The sequence below is a fragment of the Euprymna scolopes genome, chromosome 32 (assembly GCF_053919585.1).
Source record: "Euprymna scolopes isolate OS-2025 chromosome 32, ASM5391958v1, whole genome shotgun sequence".
In the NCBI taxonomy this organism is placed as follows: Eukaryota; Metazoa; Mollusca; class Cephalopoda; order Sepiida; family Sepiolidae; genus Euprymna; species Euprymna scolopes.
The window spans coordinates 94594957-94614925 of NC_136513.1; the positions used below are offsets into that span (position 1 = coordinate 94594957).

Sequence of the window (19969 nt, forward strand, 5' to 3'; positions counted from 1 at the left end):
ACTCATTCCACCAACACAGGTGGAAGGACACTGGTGTTGTTCGGCTGAGGCTTGTGACAGTGGCGAGATGGTAGTCCCTCTTGATGTCCAAATAAGGGATGGCGATTGCCGTTGTTCAGCTTGTCACGCTCTGCCTTCGTTATTGCCTCCAGACGAATTTTTACACTTTATAAACTGATCAAATCTATTTAATTTTAGAAGTGAAATAGCAAACAACTGTATGCACAACAAATTGAAATTCATGCTTGTATAAAATATAACTTGTAGCATAACAATACATCAGAAAAATTATTAAATAAAAAAAATAACTAAGTAAATTACTTAGGACTTGTACCCAACCATGGCTGATGGAATGAGAGCATACTAACCCTGTGAAAGGGTTCTGTTCCAAATTCCGTGCGGAATCACTTTTTTTTACTGTCATCTCAAAAAATAAATATGGAACATGTATACATTCATTTATTTAATAAATACTGAAAATCACATTAGATGAATTCAAAAAAATTTCTGTGGTATTATTTTTATTTATTTTTTTTAATTACTTTAACTTTCATTGATTCTCCCTCCTTACACACACACACACACACACACACACACACACACACACACACACACACACACCCCTAAGTTCAATTTTTGAAGATGTATAAATTTTGTCTGTAAGGATTGAAACTGTCATTAAGATATTTCCAGGTAGACTTGTACACTTCACGTCATAAAAAAGATGACAGTATTCTTGATTTGAAATATACTTTTTCTTTTTTTTTTCTTTTTTCTTTTTTTTTTTTTACATATCCATATAGATTGATCTATTTTCCTTCACTAAAAGTTGTTTTTGTGGTGGATCATTCCCTACAGCTGTTTGAACTCCATTATCTAACGGAGTCTAATCTTGCATAGTTATTCACTAAAGTTTAAACAGCAACTGAAATCTCACTTCAAATCCCTTCTATCTGTAACAGAGCACATATGGATACATGTGAAAGAATCAGCAACAGCCAAGGCATGGCTGACTAGTGAAAGTATTATTAGCAACAGCAGCCGTTAAAGCACGTATGCAAATTAGCAAGTGTGCGCCAGCTTGTGTCACAAGAAAAACGAAACATACACCATGTGGTCAAGAAGAGAGAAACAAAGTGTATGCCGAGAAAGATGGACATGTGAATACGAGGGCAAGAAACAACTGGCTAGTGTCAGCGTCAGTTAGTGAGGAGAAAGGCTTTTAAAAAGCACAGGTGGTGAGGAGAAAGGCTTTTAAAAACTTTTGCAAAATAATGAAATGCATTGTTTTGGAAGAACCACAAATAAATGTTTCATTTGCATTTAAAAAAAAATGTGGAGTCAGATTTTTATTTGTTTGTTCCTTTGCGATGGTACCAGACAATGTGTGGGTCTGAGAGGTTTGAAGTGTAACTATAACACGATCAGCCGGTCACTGGTGTGTAACTGGCTTCACATGTTACACTAATTATCTTAGAAGTGGTCTGATGAAGATGCGAAGATGGCCAGTCCTTAGGGTCTGTGTAACAAGAAAATCATACCTGAGATGTTGGCTGTGGGTGTGGTTCCCTTATTTTCTCAAGATGACCTCTTCACCCTGGTGGCATTCTGGTTGGAATTTTCTTTCTTCGTCCTCCAGACCACTCTGTTATTTGATGGAGGCATTCATGGCAGACTCAATAAAACACACAACACGACACAATCGTAATATTTATGAGAAATCTTAACTATTTTATTTCTATGCATAAATATATGACAATATTTTACGATGTTTTACAAAAAGGATCAAAAGCAATTAATACTTAAACCTTAAAAATTATTAGACTGAGCTACATAGATAGTCCTAACCAGTGATGATGGAAAGGGGGTGCCCTCTCTCGTTCACGGAGAGACAGAAACATGCGTGCTTACCCCATGTCGTCCGGCCGAAAAAAAGGATCGATCTAGAAAGGGAATTCTGGCATTGTATTTCTTTGTATCTCTATGCTTATGGCCAAATCACCACCCGGCCATGCTGTAGAGTGTGTTAGCAACTGTGGCACTGCGATATAGTGCCACATAACGACACAGTTAAAAAGTAACAGCTGCGTTACAATCTTAAGCGAAAGTTATTCTTTGTGTTTTTTTTTTTTCTCCAGTTCTTTGCATGATTGTGTTCTTCAAGATCTTTCATGCTACACCGGTTGGGTAGTTTAGAGCAGACAAGACAGTGTTGCATCGTATGGTCCTCTTCTCCGCATTTGCAGATGGTTGGTTCAGTTTTGTAGCCATATCTGGTCATAACAACTTTTGATCACGTCATTCCCGTTCTCAGGCGGTTGAGTTTTCTATTACAACCTGGTTGCTTCTGAACCAAGAGAAAGAACCTCAGATGGGAGATTCCTATTTCAGTAGAAGGTGGGGGAGATTCTCAGCTTAACAACTGTAGTCTGGTCTCTTCCTGGGATGGTGTTAGGGGCTTGACATGACTGAGAAATCTTTTGACTGACATGGAGGAGATAGCATTCATCGCTGATGGCTTTTGTGACCACTATGTGGCTGACAACTTCCTGTTTCACATCTAGAGAGGCGAAAGCAGCAACCTTAGTAGAAGTCAATGTCCCCGATGATACTGGATTGAAAACGGAGCTAAATGGAGAAAATACCAAAGTCTTATGTACAACATGAAAAGAAGCTGGAATCTTAGGAAGATCTCCATCATTCCAGTAATTATAGGATCAACTTGACCCCTGAAAAAGAATTTTAAAAAACAACCTGATAAATATACCCAGTGAACCAAGTGCAAGAGAGATACAAACAATTGCACTTAAACGGTTAGAATTTTAAAAAGATCTCTTTGTTGGAATATATGAGATAGCAAGTGAATATTTGTCATCTCGTAGAATGCTCCATCTTTTTTTTTTTACATGGAGGTCACCACTTATCAAGGCCCGGAAGCCACTCGGGGATAAGGGTTATTGCATGTAAAGTAATCAATGGGATAGTATCATAGTAATCATTAGTATTGGAGAGTTAATAGTGTCTCACTTAAGGGGGCGGTTTGTCAGGAATTTGTTTATGTTGGACTTGAAGACATCCAAGTTGTAGTCAGGTGGGAAACAGGCAAACGGAAGAGAGTTCCACAGTCGTGCAGTTCTAAGAAAGAAGCTTTGGTCATGGAATCTACGTTTTGATTTAGGCACAGATAAAGAGTGGGGAAAATTAATGACAGTAGTTTCAGCTAGATGGGTGTTTTTTGTGAAAGATTAGTGAGGGGGGACCAGAGATTGGAGCTCAGACATACACTTGCCATAGAAATAACGATAGAACAAAGACAGGCTCGCAACGTCTCTTCTGTGCGAGCCACGAAGTCTATTTTGTACTCTGTCAAGGCAGGGTAGGCTGCTTTTAGCAGCTCCTACCCAGATGTGGCAGCAGGACGTACTTGGCTTTTATACAGATAGAGAATTGCATCAGTAGTGAGATATCTTCTGGAGTGGTAGAAGAATCCCACCATTTTCCCAGCATCCTTTGCAACAGACCTGATGTACGTGTTCCATTTCAGATCAGGAGTGAAGGTCAAAACCAGAAGTTTGTCAAAACATGGAGCCTCCCCAAGACGAGAGCCATCCATTTCAATTGATGCCAGATGGGGATCAGAGCGTTGATGATGTAAAGACAGAAGCTTGGTTTTGGATGCATTAAAAGTAACAAGTCACCTCTTCCCCCCATTGTACCACACGCTCAAGATCAAAGGAGAGAGAATCAGAGAGAACTTTGTCATTTACGGCCTTTGATGTGTTGCCATCTCCAACTTGAACAAATAAAAAGAAGAGGTAATGCTAGTAAGGAGATGTGGTTTGTTCAGGTTGGTAGGCTTCAGGCAACCAGCAGCAGCAGCAGCAGGTGTTGTTGTTCAATATTGAGTTTAGTTTTTTTTTGCATGCGTTTATCTTGTGGTCTTTTATTTTATAGAATTGAACGAAAAACATAATCTTGAAATTAACTTAAATTTTATTTTGCATAAATTTCTATTTTTATTAAATGAAAATAAATTTTAATTTCTTTGCCTTTATTTATTAGAGCTATTTTGGTTTATAGTCAGCTATATATTATTTTGCGTAAATTTCTATTTTTATTAAATGAAAATTAATTTTAATTTCTCTGCCTTTTATTTATTAGAGCTATTTTGGTTTATAGTCAGCTAATGTACTTCCTAACTTCTGGTGTGTCTGCTACTGAAAGCAGTGACAAGGCAAATCAGTTCCTTTGCCTTTATTATTTTTTGATATTTCTTTTATGAAGCGATTTATTGAAATAAAATACAAGAAAATGACATTTTTGAAAAGTATACAATCAAAATTAACAAAATTATACAGATAAAATAACACAATTAGTGTTTGCACTTTTTAATAACAAAATTAAAAAGAAAACTTTTTATTTTATTTGAAATTTTATAAGAAATATGTTTATGAAATTATAAAAATAAGTGTTTTATTTTAAAAATAAAATTTGTATTATTTGAATTTATATAAGAAAGTATAAAAATAAAATTATTGAAATCAAAATAAACAAAATTTCAAACATCATAAAAAAAATGTATTCCATACATTATATTCCCAAAATAGTTTTTAAATATTTTAAAAAGTGTTTCAATAATTCTGTAAATAAAAAAAATTTAAATTTAAAAAAAAGAATGCAAAAAGTGTTTTAAGTCTTTAAAAAAAATGATACTAATTTTAATAATTCTTAATTAAAATAAGACCAAAAAAATTGTTCAATAATTAAATGAAAAAAGAAAGAAAAAAAAAACTAATAAAAAAACGAATACATGCACAGGGGAGATATAGGTATGAGAATAAAAAAACGAAGGAACTGATTTGCCTTATCACCACTTCCGGTAGCTGATTATGACCAGAAATTCTTTAGATTATGATTTTCTTTTTTTTTTTTTTTTTTTTTTTACAAAGGAATCACCACTTATCAAGACTCAGAGGCCACTCGAGGATAAGGCTTACTGGGTATACATTAGTCAATGAGATTATAGCGTAGTAATCATTAGTAGTGGAAATTTTCTACATTGGATTACTTAGGGGGACGGTTCAAGAATTTGTTTACGTTAGACTTGAAAACAAATTGTAGTCAGCTGGAAAGCAGACAAATGGAAGAGAGTTCCACAGGCGTACAGTTCTAAGAAAGAAGCTTTGTTCATGGAATCTACATTTAGGTTTAGGCACAGATAAAGACTGGGGGGAAATTATTGATGATGGTTTTAGCTAGACGAGTGTTTTTCGTGAAAGTTTGGCAAGGGGGGGGGCGCATAGATTGAAGTTCAGATGAGCACTTACTATGAAAATAACGATAACGCAGAGACAGGCTCGCAAAGTCTCTTTGTGGGAAAGAGGTTGCAGGGAAGAGAAAAGAGCACCCCACACTAAGCTACAAAGTCTATTTTGAACTCTGTCAAGGCAGGATAAGTTGTTTCTAGTAGCTTCTGCCAAAATATGGCAACAGTACTCCACCATTGGTCATACTTGGCTTTTATATAGGTAAAGAATTGCATCAGTAACCCTAACCCTAACCCCACACTAAGCTACAAAGTCTATTTTGAACTCTGTCAAGGCAGGATAAGTTGTTTCTAGTAGCTTCTAGTACTCCACCATTGGTCATACTTGGCTTTTATATAGGTAAAGAATTGCATCAGTAGGGAGATATCTACTGGAGTGGTAGAAGGATCCACTTTTTAACTTAAATTTTATTCTGCATAAATTTCTATTTTTATTAAATGAAAACAAATTTTAATTTCTCTGCCTTTTATTTATTATATTTTTTAATGTTTATTTCCTTTTTCATGTTTGTAATAACAGGCAACGTTACAGCTGCTCAAGCCATCCTTGTCTTCCGAGTGATGGGATCGGTGTTATTTGATGAGCATCCAAATTCCAGAGTGGAACTGGCCCAAAAAACATGGGAGAAATTTGAAAAATTGGGTAGGTTGCATAGTAACCATTTTTATTTTTTTTATTTTTTTTTTTATAATATTTATTAAAAACTAGCAGGGACACCTGGCGTAACCCAGTTGTCAAATATTATATTTTAATTCATGCAGATTTTGTATATATTATTACAGAGTCAATTTTCTATCGATTCTTATAAAGTCGTGATTTCAAAAATAAAAAAAAAATATCCATATAACTTGAGTGCATCAGTTTGAACCGAAACCAAAACTTATAAAGAAAAAAAAATATATATAACTTGAGTGCCTTTAGTTATAATCAAAACCGAAACCAAAACTTATTATTTATTACAAGTGGAAGGTCATCTATGTGTATATATATATATATATATATATATATATATATATATATATATATATCTATAAATATAAAAGCGAAAATGTATGTATGTGTGTTCGCTTTTTCTGTATGTTTACAAAAGGCTTCTTTCAGAGAAGCTGTCGCTCGCCTAACAACTTTTTAAAACTTTTTATATTGCATATAAATCGTAATATCTCACAATTAACAACGAAGCTCGCCTGTCTATTTAATTTGCTCGATTTCGGGAAGATAAATATTCAACATTTGTCGCTCACCGCATGAGGGTTAGTCTTTTTCCTATGACATCTTGGGAAGATAAAAATCCCGCAGTCAAACTTGACCTCATTAACTCATTAAAACAGGCACCTGCCAAATCCATGTAATTAAATAACGTGTTTCCGTTAGCATCTTGCGGTGGGGCAATGGTTAACGTCGCACTTTTTTTTTTTTTTTTCACACTTTAATTTACAACTTTACCTCAACGGTTCGGGTTCGATCCTCATACTTATTTTATTTTTTATTTTTTTTTACCCCCCCCCCCCCACACCTCCAAACACCCGGGCAACTCCGGGTACCCCTCGCTAGTATATATATAAAAGACAAAACGGCCGCGTGTGTTTTTGTATGTCCAGCAAAGACTTTTTCTGGGGGGGGGGGGTACTATTTTTTAGACTTTTTATATACTCCCTGGATCATAATATCTACAATTTGTGAAGAACGCACGTCATATCTACATTTATTTACATCGACTTTTATAAAATTCATGGTATTCCTTCCTCTTGTATGTTTGTTCAGCGTTTTCATATAAAAGCGAAGCTGAATTGAAAGCGGAGGCAGCTACCCAGCCTTTCGTGCCGGGACGTCCAGAAAGCAATCAGCTTTGATCAATTTGGGGGAAACTCCTCACATGAGACAATTGCTATTCATTTGGACATTCCCTTTTTGTGAGGAGCTGGTTTTCCCCAACATCGTGGGGAAATGAAACAGCGGAAAGCTGAACTGGCCTCCAGCCAACGTTTGTTTCTGCAAGTTAACCTTTTGATTAACATTGCTAAATTTCAATGCTTTTCACTTCCTATGTCTCGTTAGCGTAGCGATAAAATGTCACGTTTTCTTTCACTTTCTTTTCCGCCTTCAGGTTCATTTTTTTTGTTTTCTTTTACACCTACAAACATCTGGACAACGCCAGGTACCCCTGCTAGTAACAATTAAACGGCAGTCACTCGGAAGAAAAAAGATGTAAGCGTTACACAAAAAAATAACACACGCTAACGTATTAATATATAAATTAAGAATGATTGTAGCGTCGGAAATCTCTTAGAAAAAAGAAAGTTTCTCTACTCAAGTCGTGAAAAGGGCGTCAGATGCAATTTGATTTTTTTGTGGTATTTGAAAAAATTGCGTTGGAATTGCTTGTAGGTTGAGAGATAACTTCTTTAGGTGTGCTTTGTTGAACTCTGAAACTGAACCCTTTATTTAATCTACAGGAATAGATTGTTCTTGTCCTATCAGCTATCTCTCTTTTTGATGGAATGGTCATTACTGAACAGTCGTGGCACTCTTCACGAATCATCACCATTGACTCTGATTCTGCGCTATTCTGAGCAACTCAGCCATGCTAATGTCTGTGATGTCCATCGTGTTGTCTGACAGTCTTTTTTTTTTTTTGGTCTTCCACATCCTCTTTTGCCAGGGATTATATCAAATATTAAAATATCATATTTAAGCATACTTTACGACTAGGCTGTGCCGGGCATTCCTGCTAGCTTGGATAAATACTTTTGTAGTTTTAACGAAAGAGCTACAACAATATCAGGACATCTCCATTTATGTTGAACATTCACAGAATGTCAACATCAATGTATTACATATGAAAGAGTCCGCTGTGGAATTTCCACAGGTCCCATTAGTCTAAAATTAAAACAATAGTCCAAATAATACAAATTATCAACAACAAAAAAAGCCTGGGTGCTTATACAGTATGAGGCACATACAAAAATCGCATTTTAAGTAAAAAATTTCGATATACTTACATATCATGCAAGAATATGTCTGCACCAAAAATTAGGAAAAATTATTGGGTCGAATTTTAAGTAAAAAAAGTCAGTTTTTGTATTTTGCCAATCTGTTATTGTAAAGCAGGGGGAGATAAATCGGTCTGTTATTTAACCAAGTAATAATGACTGGTTTTTATCTTTAACTAGTAGGGAGACTCGACGTTGTCCGGGATTGAATGATGATCAACGAATATTTCACACTCTTATATTTTTATTGTCATCGAAATCCGTGAAATCGCCTGGGAGGAAGCTTCACATGCTTCCATGCAGTAACTTAGTCCAAAATATGTTATTCCACATTGCACTCTAGAGAACCTAATGTTTCTTTTATAAAATTATTATATATAAACTTCTTTCCAGTTAACGAAAAAAAATACATTAAAAAATTTACGTGCGTTGTTTGAACCTACAAACCATGTCATGCAAAAAGAAAAACAAAAAAAAAACATGCTATCAACTTACTCACAGTAGAATTTTCACAGTCCATTGTTCTATCATTGTTGCTAAGTGACAACATGGAAAAAATGGCTTTACCGATGATAGATAAATTAAAATAATGGTTTCGATTATCGGTAGTTATCAGGAGTATTCTGAGACAAAACTTAACTAAGATCACTCCTGGATTTATTCACTAAAGTTCTGTAAATTTTAAAGAAAATCTGTTCAGCCGTTTCAGAGTCTATAAGGAACGAACTCACACACACACACAAAGTTGCATTTATATAATTGTAGAGATTAGGATTTTACTTGATAATTTAAAAAAAATTTTGGTGAGGACACTTATTGGTTCCCTGACAAAGGAGGGATTGGACCTAGTAATTCACTCTGTTCATCTGTTCACACTTTTTTTGAAATTTTGCATAAACATTAGTCATGATGAAAGTAAATTTTTGCCAAAATCTATTTTCCGGGATAACTCCAGTTGCCTCACTGGAAGCCATTATAGGGTAAAATTGCCCCAAAACCACAGTTTGGATTTTTTTTTTTTTAAATTTTACATAAACATAAGTTATGGTGAAGGTAAACTTTTTACTTGTAGAAGGAGGCGTTGCATGCTCGGCTTTTTTTTTGCATAATATGTAAGTATATGGAAGAGTTTTCAGCAATATTTTTTTGCAGTAGAAACAACAAAATGAAAACGTGAAGAAACAAATATATAACAAGGGTAACATATTCCGAAAAACAAGTAGTGCCGAGTTGGTAAGTTAAGATGGTTGACAAGAGCATGCCATCTTTGGAGTGTCGCTAATAACTTAAAACTAAAACAATAAACAAAGTACTGATAGAAATCCACTCAATAAACGTTGTGACATATTCCTCTTGTCTGTTAAAAAAAAATCACTAGATAACGCTCAAGAGCATAATCTAATGCAACAGTAAATGATAGTTTCCTCCCAGAAACCATTAATAAGAACACCCCCTCTGTAAATCTTATGAGTCAATCTACGATCTTTAATTCCACTTGTGGGGAGAACAAAATTTTTCTTGGAATGTGATTTTCATTTTTACATCATACTATATAAGCACCTTGTTTATCTTGTTGGGGATAACACTTATGTCCAAAACATTCAGTACGCAAAGTTAAGATGCCGACAGTGGATTCTGTTTATCTAAATATGGAATGGAAGTCTGTAAAGATGAAATGAAATACAAAATCACATGAAAGCAAATTATTTCAAAAAATTATTTTAGTTTTAACAATTTTTTGTGCTATCATGAAACGATAAAAAATAATAAATTTTCATTTTTTACTTTTTTATAAATAGTTTTTTTTTTTTAATTGGAATTCATTATTGAGATGAGTATTATTTATTAATTTAGTTTATTGCAAACTATTATCCTCATCTTTATTAGTTGTTGTTTCATGACATTTCGGCCAACTATTCCTTTGGCCTTCGTCAGGTGGTAACCACGATGGGATAGGAAGTTTGTTTTTTTGTTTGTTTTAACAGTTGAAAAATAAAAAGCTAAAGAGAATTTTTATTTACATTTCTCTAAGTGTTTTTTTTTTTACACAAAATTTATATAAATAATGTCTTGTGTTATCAAAAACAAGTTTCAGCTTTGTAATTCAATTGAAGACAGTTACTTTGTTTTATTTATGACAAAATTATGTGATAAAATTTGAAAATTTTAAATCATTTCAATATGAATATATTTCAAATATTTAGAAAATTATTTATCGAAATATAAACTATGAAAGTTTGAATTACTTTTTTCAAATAAAATATTTCCATATGAATATATTTTAAATGTTAAAAAATTATTTCTAGAAATATAAAAAATAAGTTGTTTTTTATTGTTTCATTTTACATTTAATGCTTAGTGACTTTCATTCCATATTTAAGTAAACCAAGTCCATTTCCGGTGTCTTAACTTTGCATACTGAACTTTTGGGCTAAACTTGAAGAACAACATTACTAATCCCTGTGTCAGAAGAGACCTCTCGTGCTAAAACCAAATATATATCTTAAAGTGTAGCTAGATCCTGTATATGACCTTAAACTATATCTGATGGTGAGGCCTCAGCTTGTGGGCTTTGGAGAGTGTGGAGCCACTCTTTAATTGCAATTGCTCCCAGGTCCACTCTGACCCGGAGTTAGGGTCCCAACTATGGGTTAAATAGAAACTGACTCGAAAAAAAAATATTTTATTAAAAAAATTTTTCTTCAAAATAACTGGATTTGGCATTAAATAACCTGAAAAGGGTTGATATGCCGTAAAACAAAAACAACCAACTTAAAGTGTTGTAATTGACAAGACAATGTGAACGTTTTATCTCAAAATGAGAACAGTAGTCAAAAAATAAGCCAAATAATATAAATTGTTGATTGTGACTTGTTTTATCCTCATTTTGTTTTCTTTTTCTCTTCGATCTAAATTAGGACTCGAGTTTGATGTGACTCATTATAACGCCTTGTTAAGATGTTACCTGCAGAACAAACATTCAGTCAGTCCGAGTGCATTCCTCGAAAATATGGAAAAGAAACAGATCCAACCGAACAGGGTAAGAATAGAAGTTATTTTGTTGATTAAAATAGTTATGACAGGTAGAGCACTCTGGTGTTGAGGAAAATATGGTTTCCATTCTGTACACAAAAAGTATACTTAACTCAGCTTTTTGTTGAGAAATTTCTTTATATTATTTTTAGTAGTTACTTTTTTTTTTTTGTAAAAATCCCTTGACGCTTATTTAGAATTACACTTAATGTCACAGAATAAAGATGTCATATTCCAAAAATCATGTAAAATAATGAAATGTTTTTTTATTTTTTATTTTTTTTTTACTAAGAATATCAAATTTTATGAAGAAGCGAGTCTGGGAGCCACTATTTTGTTTTAAAATTCGAGGGTGGCAATTCAATTTGGTTACCGAGATTTTGTTTGTAGTCAAAATGATCAATTTATGTGATTTTTGCAAAACGACATCTTTGTATTCTTTTAAATAAGTGTAATTCTAAATAAGTACCAACCCTTTTTATTTATGAAAGCATTTTTGAATTCTTTAAGCTTATTTGTAAGAATATCTTGCTTCTTCTTTAGGTTACCTACCAAAATCTGATCTCACAGTTCTGTGAAAATGGTGACATTGCAGGAGCAAGGTAAGTTTATTTATTTAAAAAAAATTTTTTTTTTTTTTAGGTACTAGTGTATGAAAGGGATCCCAAATTTCTGACATCAGAAAATTTGTTAATTCTGATTTACTAATTCAACACTGTCATTTCTTGTTAGACAGGTCATCTTGTATCAGGTTACATAAATTTTATGATGCCAGAAAGAGGCCAAAAATTTGGGATCCCTTTCATACACTAGCACCTTTTTTTTTCTTTTTGTAGATGCAATGCTCTTTATATGAGAGTCAGATACATGCTGAGATGGAGAGTACTCTTTTTTGCCTTGACAGGGTTCGAAATTTCCTTTGCCTTTTTTTCTTCACTTACGCCTCTTCCCTGGTACTACTAGATTCGGCTGTCTGAAGATAGTGGCTTCCTGACCTAATGGTGTCTGCTAGGAGGTGCTGGACTGAAGTAGTAAATTAAAAACTGTCTCTTACAATGTGATGTTATGATTTGTATTGAACTATGTAACACAATATTTATTAGTACATATTAGTTTATCTCATTTGGGTCAGTTTTGTATTTAAAATACTATGTAGCCTAAGAAAGTGGATACACACACATTGTAACACTCCACTTTGATACTTATCTGGCTTAGACAAATGCTTGGAAAGCTCTGACCCAGTCAATAATCTGATCACATTAAGTCCTACCATATAAAACCCATACACTACAATTAATATTTTTATTCCAACCCTCACTAATAACTACTAATAATTATCTTGCAAAAATATGGTGGAAATGCCACAGTTCTGTGGAGTTGGCAAAATAGGATTCACAAAAGAACCGCTCTCATTCGAACCTGGAATTCGCCCAGTACAAAGAAAAGAGATATGCAAATTGTGGTACCATTGGAAGTAAAAGTGACTGCATGTAAGGAATTTTTTTTTTGCGGGAGACAGAGTATGTAATCTCATTGACGCGATTGAATATAATTGTGATTTTGTGAAGAAGAATACGACTGTTGACTGCATGGACGATGCAAGACAAGCAAGGAAAAGTTCTGACCCCCTTTTTTTTTGTCTTCAGAAAGAAAAATAAACATTGTCACATTTTAACAATTAAGAAAAACAATAAAAAAAATCTTTTTGAAAAAGGAAATAAAAATAATCATTCAAATTAAAAACTATTTCCTATGTTTTTATTTTTTGTTGTTTTTTTTTTGTGGTGAAAATGATTTTAGTCTTGCATGATGTAAATAAAAATATTGTTTGGAAAATTCTGAAATTTAAATAAATTTTTGTTTGTTTTTAGTCAAATCCTTGAATATATGAAGAAACTTGAATTGCCAATCGGAGAACAAGTTTTTAATTCTTTGATTACAGGCCATTTTAGAGCAAAGTAAGTAAAACTTTTATTGGGGAGAGGGTCCTTTTCTTTTTTTTTTTCTCTTTCTCTTCCTTTTTTCTGTTTTTCTTTTCGTTGTCTTTTTGGATTTTTTCTTTTGTCTTTCTATTTTTCTCCTTTTTTAGCTTTTTTTTTTCCATTAATTATTTTTCTTTTTATTTTCCATTAATTTTTTTTTCTTTTTATTTCCCATTAATTTTTTTAAATTTTTATTTTCCATTAATTTTTTCTTTTTCTCCTATTATTTCGATGTTCTCATTTTTCCCATTATTTATTAAATATAGACATATTTTCCTTTTTGGATCATGGATCGTATAACTATTAGTTAAAATTGTAAACTGTGAATATTTTGTATTCATATGTTAAAGTTTTTGTAAGGATAATATGTTTGGGTTAGTTTGCAAAAGACATCGTTACCATTTTGTGCTGTCTTTGCTTTAGTACACACAAAACAAAGGAAAACAAGTTGGATTTACATGGTGGGTGTTTGGGATAAATTTCATACTTTACTTTTATATTCTTTCATTTCAAAACAATTTGAAATATTTAATCATGCTACAGTGCAACAGAAAACTATATATTGATGGATTTAAGCAGTGAAAACAATGGAAAGCACTGGAATATTGGATGACCTGCATCATGATGTGGAATACTCTATTATAGTACCAATAACATGGTATAACAAATGGAAAAAAAATTGAGAGCTGGAGATGATAAGCAACTTGAAAGCATCAGAATATTGGAAGAAAATGTGAGAGCATCAGCAGCAGTCAAAGGATAGCTGACTAGCGAAAATATTAGCAGCAGCTGTTAAAGCAAATTAGTAAGTATGTGCAAGCTTGCGTCACAAGAAAAAGAGAGAAAAATACATCACGTGGTCGAAAAGAGAAGCAAGTTGTGTAGTGGGCAAGATAAACATTCAAAGTCAAGGGCAAGAAAGCGCTGGCTAACAGCCAGTGTGAGGTGTGTGTGAAAAAACTTTTGCAAAATAATGAAATGCATTATTTTGGAAGAACCATGAATAAATTCATTTCATTTGCACTTAAAAAAAAAATGCTGAGTCAGATTTTTATTTTTTATTTTTTTATGATGCCAGACGGCGTGTGGGTCCGATAGGTTTGAAGTGTCGCAATACAGTTAAAAGAAGCGACCACGACCACTTTACATCATGGTGAATTACACCAGATTAAAAAGTTCGGAAATCGTAAATATCTTTAATATCTGCTGTTTTCTCTATTAAACAAGGTGAACATAAACTAAAATAAAGAGAGAAAAAAAAACAGATTAAACTAATGAAAATATCTTCAAAAGATATGCTTTTTTTTTTTTTTTATTAAACAACTAGCCTGAGTGCCTGGAGATGTGTGTTCAGCAAAAAAAAAAAAAAAAAAATTTTGAAAATATTAGCGAAAAAAGCGATCCCCTCCTTTTAGAAAGTGCCCAGTTGAAAGTGAAGGAATTAATGTTTTTAGCCAATTTTTCAATATTTGTCATATGAAGAGTCGAGTGTGAAAATCCGTCGACTCTGTCGAAAGTTTTAGGCAGAAATACAAGCATACATAACGTATGTATGCTTGTATTTCTGCCTAAAAACATACATACATTTAAACAGGTGAGATTTATATAATAGATGTAAAAATAACCTAGAATCAAGAGAAATAACAAGATAAATTCACTGAAAATATCTTTAACATCACTGCTATTTTATCTATTAAACAAGATAAAAAAAATAGACTAAAATCAAGGGAAATAACTCGATGAGACTAATGAAAATATCTTTTAAATCATAACTGTTTTCTCTATTAAGCAAAGTAATCCTTGAAGGTTGTAAGCTGGAGAATTGTAACAAAGATATGAAAGCAGTGGCCAGCATGAAAGTGTTCTGTGTTTGCACCACGAATTTCATCAATATTCCTAAAAGGTGCAGCAAGATGCAGACATATTTGTGTGGACCTTCTCGAAAGAGATGGGTATCAGCAGCGTCTATGGAGAAAGCACTGAAAATTGAATCCTTGCTACTCATTAATTAAGATTATCAAGAGAAGAGAACTGCTTTATGAAAACAAGGAATTCCTCAATAAGATCAAACACTCGGTTGAGCTGGGGATGCTCCGATTCTTCTTAGATGAGAAGAATTTCTGCAGATTGGTCGTGCAACATGCAGAACGACGTGTAGTTTGTCTACGATTGGCATAAGTCTGCCATGTCATGTAGACCAAATTTCCTGTTTCTAGCAAAGGCTACATATCATTGAAAAAGGCACTCTGACTCGATTTATATGTCTATAGTGAGTTGCTGTGCACTGTTGTCAAGCGCTGGCATGTTAAGAGAGTGGCATCAAGACTCTGCTTCATATCATACCTCCAAAAATCTAAAATTGGTTAGCTGAGAACATTGAAACTTTTTTTCTTTTTTTTTTTTTAAACAGAAATTGCTCCAGACAAAGTTTGGCAAATATCAATAGCTATCTGTAAGAATTTTTTTGGCACCACTGATTTAAAAAAAAAAAAAAAAAAAAAAAAAAATTCAGCAATATCATCTACTGGATTGCTAAATTGACCTCAGATTTTCAAAGCTTACAGAAAATAATTATCTTCTTTGTTACAATTTGAACTCTCCAGTTTCTTTTTTGCAAAGCTCAACTTTATCATATTTTCTTTGAAAACTGTTTTCATTAATAATGATTTCCTATCTTATCGTTTTTCAAAATTTTTTTTTTATATTTTCATTATTGTGACAATTTAGATACCTTTTGTTTTTACTTGAAATTAAATGTTTTGATTTTCAAATTTCGTTCTAATAACAAAGAAGCACCCAAAAAATTATGACAATGATAAGTGTCATATGGATAGATTTGTACCTCAAAAACAGTATTTCTTCCCCCTTTGTCAGAAACATCACTGATGTCATTAAATGACAAAATAAGCGAGAGTTAGGATGCTGCTGAAAGTTGGGTTTATTTTCTTTAAATTACACTTCTACTACAAAACTGATATATATTCTGATGACTTAAAATGCAGACTTTTAATTCTTAACGCTTTTTTTTTTTTTTTTTCTTTTTCAAATAGAGAACCTGAAAATGCTGAAGGAATTTTGACCATTATGAGGTAAGTTTTGCGAATCTATTTCCCCTTTGCACTATTAATTATGCTAACAAGTACAGCTATTATATAAAGGGCAGTTGTCTGTTTTTCACTGTTTAATTTTCCTTCAGTGAATGTTCTCAGAAATCAAGGGGGTCGGTCCCTTCTTGGGGCAAACACTTGAACTCTATATGAGATATATGGATATTCAAATGTTCCATTAAACACTGAGTTAGAAAGTTAAGAACACAATTTTCCTCTTCCTCAATTGACTATTTTAATAAGTTATAGTATACCTTTCTTGTGGTCTTTTGGTTTTACTGGATTCCAGGACAAGAATTCATCTAGTCTAGTAGAGTATCCAGTTTTGTTGCCACTTGAGGTAACATCACTTGAAGAAGGAACACCATTCCTTATAAAAGCCTGTGTGGATTAGCCATACTAAGATCTTAATTTACATCATTTTTTAGTGTACATATTTTTATTTTTTTATTTTACTTTAGTGGAAATTCTCAGCCAACACTTGATCTCTATATGAGATACATAGATATTCGAATGTTCCATTAAAGTTCTTTACCTAACAAACACTGAGTTAGTAAAGAATTTGAGAACATAATTTTTCTCCTCCCAAATTAACCATTTTCATATGTTGTAGCATGTCTTTCGTTTTGTTCTCTTGGTCTTACTGGATTCCAGGACAAGAATTTATCTAGTCTGGTGGAGTATCCAGCTCCTTTGAGCTATTACTTGAGATAACATCACTAAGAGAAGGTGCACAATTCATCGATAAAGCTAATGTCGGTTAGTCATAAAAAGATCTTATTTGGGCTGTGAATCTATGTGATTGAATATTTGGTCAGAGTTTACTTACTAAGTTATTAAAGAAGTTGGGAACACAATTTTTCTCTCCCTAATCGACCATTTTGATAAGTTATATCTTTCTTTTTAGACTTTCGGTCTTACAAGATCCACGAGCATTGATATTTTACAGTCGTAGAATGGATATAATTACAATACTAAGCAGATTGTTTATTTTTACTTTTATTTTTATTGTAATTTATATATGTGGAGCATTTTTTCTCTATGGCATATTTCATTAAATAGACGTTTTTTGTCTATTAATTCTATTTTCGATCCTTTCCAACTTCCGAATAACGGTCTTCACTTCTGGTGGGAAATGGCTGATATAATCACCATGTTTATCATGAGTTTGATTACTTGCAAATCCTTCAGGATTCATCATCAGGGATAAATTAATTGAACTGGTTTTGAACAATTTATAAAGTTTTTTTGTTTTTCTTCATTGATTAATTATTTATTTATTTATTTATTTTAACCAATGGAAAAAAAAAGATGAATAATTAATCAATTGAAAGTGTTCAACTGAGCTTCAATCTATGGTCCCCCCTCGCCAAACTTTCACAAGAAACACTCGTCTAGCTGTAAACACTATCAATAATTTCCCCCACTCTTTATCTGTGCCTAAACCTAAACATAGATTCCATGAACAAAGCTTCTTTCTTAGAACTGCACGCCTGTGGAATTGTCTTCCGTTTTCCTGCTTTCCGGCTGACTACAATATGGTTGTGTTCAAGTCTAAAGTAAATAAGTTCTTGATGAGCCGTTCCATATAAGTTATTAAATTTACCAAATTTTCATTACTAATGATTACTATATTGACCAACTTCTACTGTACACTCTTTAACCCTTATCCTTGAGTGGCCTCTGGGCCTTGATAATGTGGTGATGCCTTTGTAAAAAAAAAAAAAAAGGATGAATAATTAACCAATTTTACCCCATTGCAAAAAAGGATGAATAATTAACCAATTTTAACCAATGGAAAAAAAAGATGAATAATTAACCAATTTTAACCAATGGAAAAAAAGGATAAATGATTAAACAATTTTAACCAATGAAAAAAAAGGATAAATAATTAACTAATTTTAACCAATGGAAAAAAAAGGATAAATAATTAACCAATTTTAATCAATGGAAAAAAAAGGATAAATAATTAACCAATTTTAGCTAATGAAAAAAAAAGGATAAATAATTAAACAATTTTAATCAATGGGAAAATAAAGGATAAATAATTAACCAATTTTAATCAATGGGAAAATAAAGGATAAATAATTAAACAATTTTAACCAATGGAAAAAAAAGGATAAATAATTAAACAATTTTAACCAATGGAAAAAAAAGGATAAATAATTAACCCATTTTAATCAATGGGAGAATAAAGGATAAATAATTAACCAATTTTAATCCATGGGAAAATAAAGGATAAATAATTAACCAATTTTAATCCATGGGAAAATAAAGGATAAATAATTAACCAATTTTAACCAATGGAAAAAAAGGATAAATAATTAACAAAAAAAAAGTATATAAATTGTTCAAAACCAGTTAGATTAATTTATCCCTGACGATGATTCCTGAAGGATTGGAAAGTACTCGAACTTATGATAACTATGGTGATTACATCAGCCAGTTCCTGCCAGAAGTGAAGATTGTTATTCGGAAGTTGGAAAGGATCGAAAATAGAATTAATAGACAAAAAACGTTTATTTTATTTAATGAAATATGCCATAGAGAAAAAATGCTGCATATATATATATATATATATATATATATATATATATATATGGTGATAATAATGGAAATAGTATTCCGACAAAATAGAGAAATAAAAAGGAACAAACCGTATTATGTGTTCATTAACGTTTCGTCTTTATTTCGAGACTTAATAAAGACGAAACGTTGATGAACACATAACTCTGTTTGTTCCTTTTTATTTCTCTCTCTCTCTCTCTCTCTCTCTCTGTATATATATATATATATATATATACACACACAAATGTGGAGTCTCGATAAGCGGATGGTGAAGCACCGAAATACCTTTCTTGCAACTCCTTGGGTTGCTTTTCTGTTAGACTTACCACCCGCATAGACCTGTATCTGGAGAGGAAATTCCAGCTTCGAACTGTAAAATGCACCAGATGAGATGCAGAACAGAAAGTTGCCATCATTTCTATTGGCATCATCATTATACAAATATAGATACACATTGGTCTTCATTATTTAGTGGAAGATGATTCCAAATGAAAAATAAATTTCTTTTGTTGTTTTTTTCTTCAGAAAAGCGGGGATGGAACCAAGTGCCGACACGTACATCACACTGATAATGGGTTACATCGAAAGCGGACAAGCGGATAAGCTTGATTCGGTATGTTGATCGCATTTCTTTAAGATTATAAAAATATAATTTTTTATATAAATTTATATAAAAATATAATTTTCTATATAAATTTATATGGACTTTGAAAACGGATTAAAAAAAAAATAATAAAACCATACTTCTGAACAAAACCCATATCAACAATAACATTTTTGATTTCCATTTGTGGAACAGGTCAGAAATGACAAAGTTGTCGCTGAACAGTCAATTAGTACTAACATTAAATAACGTGACTTCTTCATTCCCCCCCCCCCAACATAATTTAAATCTATTGTTTCACGAGACAATAGCTACTGTCCGTCCTGTGCAATGAGTTGATAGTGAACCATTGGTT

The 19969-nt window shown here is 32.6% G+C and overlaps 1 protein-coding gene across 1 annotated transcript in view; it reads left to right on the forward strand.

The window, feature by feature from the left end:
- LOC145256507 (leucine-rich PPR motif-containing protein, mitochondrial-like) overlaps positions 1-19969 on the forward strand; it is a 139121-nt gene that overhangs the window by 20918 nt on the left and 98234 nt on the right. The window contains exons 3-8 of the mRNA XM_080115478.1: positions 5847-5969; positions 11239-11360; positions 11897-11955; positions 13225-13311; positions 16386-16424; positions 19536-19623. Of these exons, the coding sequence (XP_079971604.1) occupies positions 5847-5969; positions 11239-11360; positions 11897-11955; positions 13225-13311; positions 16386-16424; positions 19536-19623 (518 nt within the window). The remainder of the gene's footprint in view (positions 1-5846; positions 5970-11238; positions 11361-11896; positions 11956-13224; positions 13312-16385; positions 16425-19535; positions 19624-19969) is intronic.